The 12,141-nt window shown below is 34.5% G+C and overlaps 1 protein-coding gene across 1 annotated transcript in view; it reads right to left on the minus strand.

The window, feature by feature from the left end:
* The window catches only part of LOC137922653 (ubiquitin carboxyl-terminal hydrolase Usp2-like), a 37,574-nt gene that overhangs the window by 5,076 nt on the left and 20,357 nt on the right, over positions 1-12,141 (minus strand). The window contains exons 4-8 of the mRNA XM_068765666.1: positions 2,761-2,863; positions 1,805-1,963; positions 1,493-1,623; positions 998-1,095; positions 91-243 (exon numbers count right to left, since the gene is read on the minus strand). Coding sequence (XP_068621767.1) covers positions 91-243; positions 998-1,095; positions 1,493-1,623; positions 1,805-1,963; positions 2,761-2,863 — 644 coding nt within the window. The remainder of the gene's footprint in view (positions 1-90; positions 244-997; positions 1,096-1,492; positions 1,624-1,804; positions 1,964-2,760; positions 2,864-12,141) is intronic.

A 12,141-nucleotide genomic window follows, 5' to 3' on the forward strand; every position in this document is an offset into this window, starting at 1 on the left:
ATCTAATATGTCAATGAGTCAACAAACCAAGCTGCACACATTTTTGGTTTAGTTTTGATGTGATAGAATTTTTATGCTAATAAATATTACCTAAGGTCCCAGAAGGGATCGAAGGTGACACTGTCGTGGTTGCAGTGCGTGCACCGCAGCGTGGACTTGAGCTGGCCCACGAAGATGTCGCCCACGCGGCTGTCCTCCATCCGCAGGTAGCGTGACCACGCCTCCGCAGCCTTCGCAGAGTCGCTGCAACACACACTATACCGTCACTTACTGCTCACCTATAGTTACTTTACCTACACTTCCAAGCGTTACAACCAAGACATAAAAATTAAATCGTTAGAAGGAGAATGTAAAATATTGTGATGTATGATAGAAAATGAATGAATGATAATATAAAGACCGATAGAAGAGAATGACAATAAAAAGAAATTTGAAAAGATTATTAAAGACGGCAAAGTCCTATTCCCAGATATAAGAAAGGGTGTACGAAAGGTCCACAATAACGGGGGCCACATATAAACCCTGTAGACATCTCCCCGGTGTCTTTTCCGACCATTCCTTTACAACAAGTAAAAACTTGTTGTAATCGCAATAACAGGCAAAAGCCTGTTGTTGCACACTGATCAGCGCATTATCTATCAGATACATCAACAGTCGAGAGTATATATATTCTAGATCAACTAAAGAACATATTGTAAGACTCTTTGCAACACCGTGCTTTTGCTGTGATAGATTTGCGGCCGGATTGGGAAATCCGTTAAAATTTTATTATGACGAGACTTTGGTTGAGGCTCCCCTCGTGAGGCCCAGGCCAGCGGCAGTAGTTCGACCAAAAAAAAAAAACAATAAAAGTCATCACATGTATTCATTGAATGTAGTTTTGGGGGGGCTTCAATCACTGTTAAAACATACTTTATTTAGTTAAATAAAGTTGTAGACATATATTCTTACATATTTACCGTTTATTTTGAATTAAAACCAAAAATGTAGACCATACCTAAGATTATCGTCAATCTCAGTGAGAATGGGTTTCGGCTTGATTGTGACTCGGTTCACGTCCTCGTGCAGCCCCTCGAGCAAGTAACGGAGGAACTCCTGGAACATGGACAGGTATAATTGATAACTTCTTTAGCTTACACGTTGATTATTGTAAAAGAAAAATCAGAGATATTTTTTTCATATAACATCTTAATATGCGAAAAGTTTTGATGAGATGATTCATCTGTGCATGGACAAAAAATGTAGCGGCTGATTTATGTTTATTTTTTGGCATGACGTATTTTATTTCGAAAACTTTCTACCTACGGTGAAGTCAAGCCAACATTTTGATCCTCACTACCGAAAGCAGGTACATTTTCGTGGACTGAGAACCCCTTTTTTATTTCAAACCAACCTAGATACCCGGAGGACACTTGGAACACTTTGAGAAGATTCTAGATTGTAGTTCGAACTAAAGTGTCTAGTAGCTTCTAAATATACAAGGGCAACTCACCTGGGCATCCTGCTGGCTGTAGCCCATGAATCGTGGCGCGAAGCGCTGCACCTGCGACTTGAGGCTGGTGGTGTTCACCACGGCGTCGCGCTCGCCGCTGCGCCACAGTTCCTTGATCACGGACGCAAACGCTGCAAACCACCACCACGTTGTATGCATTAAACACACCAGAAACACTTAATACATAATTTTATGCAAAAAAACCTCTGGACATTCAGTTTTTGACAAACTTGAGGCTAATGTTGGAGTAATATTACTGATATTCCTACATATGCTTCGTATTCTATTCACAAGTAGTAATAAATGAATTACCCTTGATGAGCGCGCCCTTCATGCAGGACAGCGAGGTGTTGATATCGGAGGTGTACTTATCCTCCGACACGTACTCGAGCAGCGGACGCGTGTTCGACAGGCACTGCAGCACGCTGTTCATGAAGCACGTGTTGCCGATGTTCCTCAGCCCGTTCAGACCTGGTCGGAATTCATAAACGCTCAAATCCAACACCCTGTATCATCATGTCTGCCGAAATACGCCCACCAGGCATTTCTCCGCCATAGATCATTCGCTGCACGTATGCAGCCTCTTTTCGCGGCTACGCCAATGTCGTCACTTAGTGGGAGGTTCACCCGCGCCTTGACTCGGATTGTGGTCACCACTCGAGAGCCTCACAACCCCAATGGCCGTCAGAGAAAATCTAAGTATTTTATCAGCAAAAAACTTTCAAGCTTCTATACCTATTTTCATACACTCCATATAAAGTGATTATAGGGTATATATATAGGGCAAACAACTTGTCAATACAAAGCTTGCAAGTACAAATAGTAAACATTGATCAAATTTAAAATGTAGCAATCCGAATTTTGGAAACGCTTTTATTTCTTACTATGTTATCTTTACGATCATGTTATTGTTTCTGAAACATTTGATTTCTGGAAAGGATATAAATACCTATACATTAATTGACATCAAGAAAGCTATACTTTTTTTCAGGTTTTTAAACAATTGTGTAATAAAATTAGACTATATAACTAATAATAAAGAAACTTAGTTACACAATCACGTCACTGAAATATTATGAAAAATAAAAAAAAAATGAATTGTAATTTTTTTAATCAAAGTGTAACTTGTCTAGAGATAAAATTTTATTTAAGCTCCAACACCTATTACCAATTACCCTGAGACATCGAAGGTTGCTTTGGTACAAAGATGATATTCGGAGTCGTGTTTCACCTTGTATATTATCAGTATAAAATAGCGTGACACTCACCGCTGGTGTGGCTGGCCTGACGCTCGGTCCTGGGCTCAGCCGACTCAGAGCGCTCGCTGCTGCGCCGAAGCCCGCTCGGGCCGCTCTTGCCGCCGGCCAACTCCTGTACAGGCGGAAGAAATGAGCGACTTTGTAAACGCATCCTAACAAGAGTACGTTGCATCTTTTTACACGGCTAAACGCTTTTTCCTCGCTGGCTTTTGTAGCAACCTCGACAAAACTAAAGTGAGTAACAAGTGTCATCGTTAGGACCTTTGAGCGTGGTCAAACCATGGATCATAGACTAACAGATAAACGATCTAACAGATTGGAGGCCTTTCAATTCAGTAATAGGGAGCCCGCGTGCTTCGCTACTTGTCCTGCCGCCACGCGCCCGCGTAAACTGTAAATGCCATATTGACAGCAGTGAAAGTTCCTTCAAGCTAAAACACACCCACTGTAGCGTCGGCTTACTGCTACGACTTACTACATTACTTTTTGACCAGTTGGAAACCCTGCATTTTAAATATCTATAATATCTATATACACGTTTTGGTCACGTCTAATGCTGGTTTAGCATTGGAAGCGTTCTGACTGAAATGATGACAAAGTTGAATCTCAATCAAATGTTATTATTCGTTACTTTTATAATCGGTTTTCTCATTAAACAACTGAAAGAGAAAATATTAAAAATTGCGCAACAATAAAAAATTTACTACGCATTATACGGGGTAACCCCGTCGTCGTAGAGCGTCGTACACAATAATATTAATAAAACTCATTTTCCTATAACGCGGAACTAACCAACCGTCTTCGAGGAATGATTACTATATATCAAATAAATTTGATTTTTTAAATTCTATTAAGAATATACTTTAAGAAACCAAAAACTTAAAGGGATTTCTCCATGTCATATAGAAAAAAATCTTCAATCTCTAATGAGGTACTCTTTGCGCTTGGCCGATTATTATAACTGTTGTTTAAACGAAATTAAAGGTATAAGATGCAACGTACTCTATAACCAAAACTGCAAGTACATCCTTGCTTCTAACATAAAAAAGTAGTGATGAAGTGTAATTTATAAACATCCTATAAATACTGTTAAAAAGTCAAAGTAATTTTATTTAACCACCTCTAGTGTACTACTACTGAATTATATATAAATTAATTCAAAATAAATAAATAAAACTTTCCACCACCCACTAATAGATTATAATTACTGAGGCAGATCCAAATGAATCGAATTACTTTGCAATTATTCTTTAACGATATATTTATTATCAATAATACCCTCAATTCATAAACATGTGTCACTATTCACGTCTTCGTTACATAGAAAAGTCGTTTCGTTGTATCTAAGACAATAACTAAAACCCTTTAATTAAAATTTAATTAAAAATGTTATTTAGACGGCACATTAACCCAGAAATTAAAATACACTGTATTCACACAAACAGTTAATACTGAAAAATATACAACTAATACCATTGATCAGTCGTAACATTGTAAGGATGTGTTTACAATGCAAAGTCTATCTATATCTTTATCATAATTTTCCGAGTATATAAAGTCCATATTATGAGTCCGACTGACAGGCTGGTGATGAACGCATAACAACTTTTCAAGGTGTTATAGATTTTTTTTTGTAAAATTATTTTTGATTTTTTTTTGTAATGATCATTTGTTCGTAAAAAAAAGTAATACCATTACTATATAAACTCAGTTGGACATATTTAAATCCTGTTAGATGATAATAATACTGCGTACCATTTGTTGAATACCTTTTAAACCTATATTTATTTTTAAAGATGGCAATACTTATGGTTTATATCTTATATATAAAATGCTTCTTGCAACATTGGATATACCTCAGTCGTCACATATATAAAAACCTAAATAATCGTCACAAAACTCAAACAAATACCATAGTACAATACAATGTACATTGATTATTTAATGTATTTTATTCTTAGACACAGAAATAACTAAAAATGATAAAATATAAACAATGATAAATAATCAAAAATAAACAAAGACATCACATTTACGTTACTGTGTTAAGGAAATAGATGTTAGATAGACACGCACCACACGGCACTACAGAGCATGCAATAAAAACCAAAAATAAATAACAAATAATCAGCAAGTTATTGGCAAAATGAATGTAACAAAATTTTAATCACCAGTGGTTTTCAACCTTTTTAAAAAATCAAATGTCTTCAAAACAAATTACCCGTACAATTTCTTATTGACACTTTTCAATTCGATATAGATATAGTGGCAAAATAACTATTAATAAACATATAATTTGAAAATATAAATATATATACGATTACACAGAATATACAGAGACGATCGGAAATAGTTGTAAGTTTTAAAGGGGTGAATTGCTCTTTCGTCAGCCTAAACTTTTACAACCATTTCCGATAACACTGCATAAATATACCGTATATAATACCGTTATGGTGATATATATATATATATATATATATATATATATATATATATACATATATATCATTATAACGGTATTTCTGGCAGCACTAAGTCAGGGACAGACTGTAAACAATATCGTTACAATGATATCTCTGAAGCCATATATTTTTGGATATGTCTTTCCATTTCTATATATTGACAGCAAATAAGCTATACTTTCGACCCTTTAAAACTTTTACCATTCACATTACCACCATATGTCAGACAGACCTTAAAGAACTTTTCGTAGATTAAATCCTATGCAATTATCAACGATTTTTTTCAAGTTAATTTAATATTCGTTTTTGATAAATGTAACAATCATGCTATTTTTACTTTAGTGTTTCAGAAAATTATTATGAAATTGCAAACAAAAAAACACATTTCATATTTTACCTGTACATTTTCGTAAAGGCAAACTATACATAATAAATTTTATAATTTATTTACAATTATTTCTGTAAATCGTGCATTAAAATTTAATTCTTGTATCAATAAAATCCTTACCGCGTATAAAGAGAAATTTTGATGACAACCAATACAATTAAACACACAGCCAACCCAAATTTTTACATGTCAATCCATCACACAGCAAGCGCGGCGTACAGTAAACGAATGTATCGCCCAACGTTTTTTTTTGTCTTAATGACGGTTCGCTCACTGCGTTAAAAAGTTTTTATATAGTGTATTATATTAATTTATTATTTTATGTATATTACTTTAACTTTCACAGACTAAACAGTAAGAATAAAATGAAGTGTTTTATTATATTTGATAATGAATGTTTTTTTTTTCAAAGAAATATTTAAATATAAAAAACGAAATTCTTTTAAATAAAAATAGTTTATATTTAAATTATCTACATATTTATGTAAATTTTAAATATCATTGAGATGATATAGTGCGATCTAAGTTAGTTTGATGTTTTTATTTACTATTGTATTTATGAAATGTATCATATCGTATTTATTGTAAGTATACATGTGTATGTATGTATGTATGTTTTGTACACGTTTTCTACCCAATATTTATCCATCTACTGTTTCTATATTATGGTTGTCTGAAAGAAATTGCCTCGTGTGTTAAGACCGCCCGTTGTACATTTTCTTTACTATTATGCAACTTTGCATATATTTTCTAGCGTGTACAATAAAGGATATTAAATAAAAAATTAACATTAAATAAATACGAGTCGATTACACTACCTATTTCCCTAAACTAGCTATGATAATCACGGAATACAGATTATGTTCCGTGATTATGACGAAATTACTTTAATCCTCACACGTATACTTCATTTTGTAAGTAGTTCTGAGTCTTAAAAGTGGGAATATGGTGAGATTGATTACTTAAAAGCGTTATTTATTAAAAACACTTCACAAAGCCTACGGTACTTAGCCTTTCAATAGCCTATGGACATATCTGCCTGAAATAAAGTAGGCTACATTATATTGAATCACCTTAAAAACACATTTTAAAACCGCTTGCTCTAGATTTACTGCAGACCACAGAACCATAAAAAATAATATTTCATTTAGCATTTTAAAAAATTCGTTCCCGACATTGACAGGCGCTATATAACGGCACACGGAGGGTTAAAGCGCTACCAAAACCGCTGTACCGCTCCTTAGGTTTGTACGCGGCATGTTGGAGGACTACATTAGCCGCTCTGTTCTGTCAGTCCGTTGTCAATGCTCGCAGCGAGAGTGTGCGAAGTACCGGTTTTAGTACTACTACTGTAGAACGTATAACTAGGTCGGTACAGATGTTTCGGTAGCAGTATTTGAAATATGGCATATAATTCGAAAAATTTATAAATTAAAATATAGAAACCGTTACTAGATAGGAATGTAAATGGAATAGGCTATGGTTTATAGCGTCGCACAAATGAAATATTAAGAAGGCATGGTATTATGTAGACTACCAGATGTAGGGTAAATGAAGGGATTGTATTGTTTAAGAAACAGATGTGGGTGTCGTTTTGAGGTGTTAAATAAAGGCAGCCCTGTACCTGACCACAATTGCCTGTCCGACAAACATTTCAGTTTGTGTTATATAGTTCTCATTATATGTTTATTTACGTTGTTGTCTTAGTTTCATATTTAATTAAGTTAAGGTTTTGTGTTTTATTTTTGACCTATAAGCCGAGCAGTAGAGAAGAATATAATACATATTTCTTTAATTCTTATTTGAAAGTGTTTCAACGCAGTAAGCATTAGTTAGATCCGACATTATTGCTGTTAGCACAAGAAAGAACAGATTCAACAGTCGCTTATGGGGATACCATTCGTGGTGGTGTCACCGCGTGGATGGGCGTGCAGTAGCGGGCGGGAACCCACGCGCGGCGTTCACCCGCCTGCCTACCGACGGCGCCGCGGTCTAGTGTGCGTTCATCATTACTTATAAAAATATGCTCCGATGATTGACGATAATAAATACAAATGTACACTACTTAAGCTACTTTACTAACATACGTAATACATTTCAAAATAAGCAATTTATGTAAATATGGATTTCAGTTATCATTGAACGGTATTAAAATCGAATTATAAATTTTCATTAAAATATATCGATTGATATACATATGAAATTTATGACGTTTTTCATAGCCGAGTGCTCTTAAATACTATTCAAATGAAATGTCAATGAAATTTATGGTAATGTAAGTAATAATATATGAAACATCTTTTAATAAAATTTAACTGACATTGAGAAGTAAGACTATGATGAAAATAATATAAATGTTGTCAAAATATTCTCTGTGTATGGTCCCACAAGACAGTGGAAGTATCAGAGGCTCCTGAAAACATGGGCCGTATAAAGAAAAAAAAGTTAAACTTATGTAGGAATTTTAACGCAAAAAACAGTTATTTGTAAACTCATTCACATATAACCATATATAATCATTAACAGTGACTTTTGTAGATAGAATGTCAGAGAAACCCAATATTATAGAAACTAAAATCAGGTTGAGCTCCCCTGGATTTCAAATCGTTCAAAATATAACTACGAAAAACCCAAACTTGCCTCTAAAATCTCTAAAATCTAAGAAAAGCCCACAACAAACACAGACTGGATTTTAAGATACTCCTATTTTTTAAAAAAACTACAAGTATTATTTTTGAAATTAATAGCACATCCATGAACGAAGCTAGTCTCGCTTGCTTCGTAAAATTATTAATTATGGCTAATATCCAGAGGTCGTCAATCTTTACGGTGATCGAGTGAGGGCCCTCACGAAATCGCTTCTGAATCTGAGCGTGCAGAGTGCCTCTAGAGTGCTGGGGAGTGTTTGAGGGAATAGCGGGAAAATGTGACAAGTGACGTGCAATGACCTCTATAATCACGACACCTCTGCAAAGAGTATGTCACTGTAAAGAACATTTATAAGAAGAGTCCAAGTTGAGAGTCTTATTACTGTGCAAATTAGGGTTTAAATTTATTTTAAACATCTAAATATTATATGGTAAAGTATAATACATTTAATTAAGATTGTTTTAAGTTGGCAACCCCGCTTCCATATTCAAGTACAGTACCTGGCGATAAATATTTCACATCGACCTTTGGAAAGAGACAATCGGCTAATTTTGGCTTCGTAGAGCATTATCTCTGTCCCACACTACCTATGTGATATTTTGTCAGTCGTGCGACAGAGATAACGCTCTACGAAGCCGAAATCACCGATGTCTCTTTCCAAAAGTCGATGTGCAATATTTATCGTCGGGTACTGTAATGGTTTCTACTGAGATTTCTTTGGTGATAATAGAAAATAAATGGCTCTAGTAGTGTATTAAGTTTATTATAATGTGTGACAACAAAAACAATTGGCTGAAATTATAATGGGCTCTTCTCAGATTAACACGCGTTTGGAACATTTGATTTGAATTAAGATATGTTTATAGGGGAATTTAAACTTATTCTAGGTTAGACGTACAAAAGTAACTGTAAATAATGATACGAATAAATAAATAAACTGCCTTATAGCAGCAAGGTGTGTGACAAGAGATATACATTATTGAATAGTCGGTTGTTTGTAATATGGTTAATTATAACAAAAAAAGTCGTTGGATTCAGGCAGCGCAAAATCGGCATATTTTTGGGTAAGTCCTATGCCTTCCAATGGGCGTCCATCTGATATGATGCTTATTGTCCTGATACATAAAAATATCAATTATTTTAAAATAATGTTATACATTTCTCTAAACTTCATAAAATTAGTTATTTATAATATAAGTCGCTGGATGAAGGCAGTGAAGACCGGTTACTGTATGTCTTGCAAATTGATGCATTGTCTTGACACATAAGAATATCTATAAATTGAGAATGTAACTCTTTTGTTGGCAATTGCATATGGTATTAACCTTTAATAGCCTAGAGTTTCAATTTTGATACCAATCTTTTAAATCGAATGTTCACATTACTATTAGTTTTTTTATAGGTTGGCCGTACAAATTTTACTGTTGTATAATATTCTTTCCAACAAAATTAAAAAAATATATATATATTTTTCCCTTTATCTAGACCCTCAAGCAAACACAGTAATATTAAAAAAAATCACTTTCGTAAATCAGGCTATTAAGGGTTAAAATATTATCCGAATGTCTTTAAATTATCATGTAATAATACGTCTTACAATGGGCGTGTTTTGGCTGATAAGATGATGATGATAATAGAGAAATAGAAAGAATTGGTACCGAATGATGACTGAAATCCAGGTAATAACTATATGGTTACATATTTGATTGGTATGGACCTGGTAAGTATTGAGAGCATAACTTCGGCCGGCCGGGGTCATGCGCGCCGGCTCGAAGAAGCGACAGCCACACCTCATTGCCGAGGGCGGCGAGCAGACTGGTCGTCACGCATGCCAGGATCACCAGCTCGAAGTACGTCAGCATAAACCGCTGCACCACCCACTACACTCAACGACCTCTCTCTAGTCGTACTCAATCTTTTAACTAACAAAATATAAAACACCAATTACGCCGTTCAACTGGAAAAAATGGTCTCCCTATCTTTACGACAAACCAAAATCTATCAACATCAATATCTTTGCTATCTGTAGGTTATACATATGTTTTTATAGCTTTTATTATGTATTTTTAATCAGCCAATTCGTTAAGACTGTGTTCCGAGATATTCCAGCCAGTGTTGCCAATATTTTTTAAAAATCTTCGTCTTGTTCCTCTTTTTTTGCACCAATTTCAAAGTGGCCCAATAAAAACGTCTTTGTTTAACTATACTTATTTTATTTTGTCAATCGCTTCACTATTGAAAGCTGCAAATTGATTAGAATCTACTCTGCCGTGACGTCATACTATTGTGGTCTCAAACTGAATAACTTTGGTGTAGCCAAAGATGTTTATTGATTAATAATTTTTGGCTCAGATTGAACTGCATAGGAAAAGTTTTTGTCGGAAATGTTATTGAAGAATGCACAAGAAAGACAGTCGTTTAATTTAAAATGTAATCATTTTGCGCAATAGCACCTTCAAAATTTAAAAATCAGTTCATATATCTAGTAAATAATATTTGGGAAAAAATATGATGATACTTTAAAATTTAAAATTTATTAGAAATAATATTTAAATTATAATTAAAAATACCATAATTTTTTTGGATATGGTTTAGTCGATTTAGAAATGATTCTCTAACGGCAATCGTACGAAACTATGTGAATATAGACAAGAAGCTAACTAGCACAAATTAATAATTTAAAATCACTAAGTTGCGATATTTTGAATTGTTCAGATCGATGACGAGTTGTAGCAACACTGAACTGTCAAAGTTTACGTCCTTTTCACGGAGCGTCCACGCGGGTTATGTAACAACTTTTTATATCACATCTTACGGCACTTCACAAATGAAAAATTTGATTTCCCTCTTTCGAATTATCAGCAATCCGCAATCTACGACCACTCCTATTGCAGCCACGAATAGAGTTCACTTTTAATTTCCTTTAACTCTTGGCAGTATCACCGCACCGATATATTTAAAAACCAAGGTCACTTTCGATAGATTTAAAAAAAAAACACTTCGAATACTAAACTATGGAATACATATAACACAAATACACAATCGTTTGGATGCGTGGAAAGAAGCTGGCGAAGTTAAATTATGACACTGATAGCGGAATAAGCGGGAAAAAAGATAAAAAATGGCGTCGCAATTAAGTTATTCCCGCGGCGAAGAGCATTTCGCGCGCTCGTGACGTCACGAGGCGGCCATCACGAGGGCGAACAGCGTACTGGGCGGGCGTCGAAGGGGCAAAGCCAAAAACCCATTGCCAAATTTCACAATCGAGACTATACGTAATCTCAAAGTGGCCGGTATTCGTTGATATTATTTATCTAATATGCAGTTATCAGTGTTGCTAGGCGCCATGTCTATTTAAGAATAAAATCCTACATTGCTACGTTTGATTCTCTCATAGACCAAAAAACTGAGTAACTGAAAAAATATATCTCATTTTTATAACATTGTATTATTCAATATGATAAATTATAATGTAAATATTTGTACTGTATATAGAACAACTTTATTTGAAAAATAACTTGTGGGAGGAATAGTAACTACTTAGAATTCCGCACGCGGCAACCAATAAGCGATAAATTCCGTACCGATCCCAGCAATAACAGCAATAGAAGAAACTATTTACGCTTCGTTTATGGAGTATAGATATCTGGTACACATAAATATATAATAGATTATAAAAAGGAGTATGTATATACATGTATATATATATATATATATATATATATACGTATATATATTGCGACTTCTTGGTAACCTATTAAACAAGACATTTATAGATTATTATTCTAGCTTTATATGTGTAAAAGTTCAAAGCAGTGACTGTTTAGTTCATTTCTGTGTAAAAAGCTTAACACGTTCTCTGCCAACGCGGTCAGTGCTGACCGTCAGTAA

Source organism: Battus philenor, unplaced genomic scaffold (genome assembly GCF_028537555.1).
Source record: "Battus philenor isolate CCGP_79_NKW_IND1 unplaced genomic scaffold, ilBatPhil1.0.hap1 SCAF_20, whole genome shotgun sequence".
In the NCBI taxonomy this organism is placed as follows: Eukaryota; Metazoa; Arthropoda; class Insecta; order Lepidoptera; family Papilionidae; genus Battus; species Battus philenor.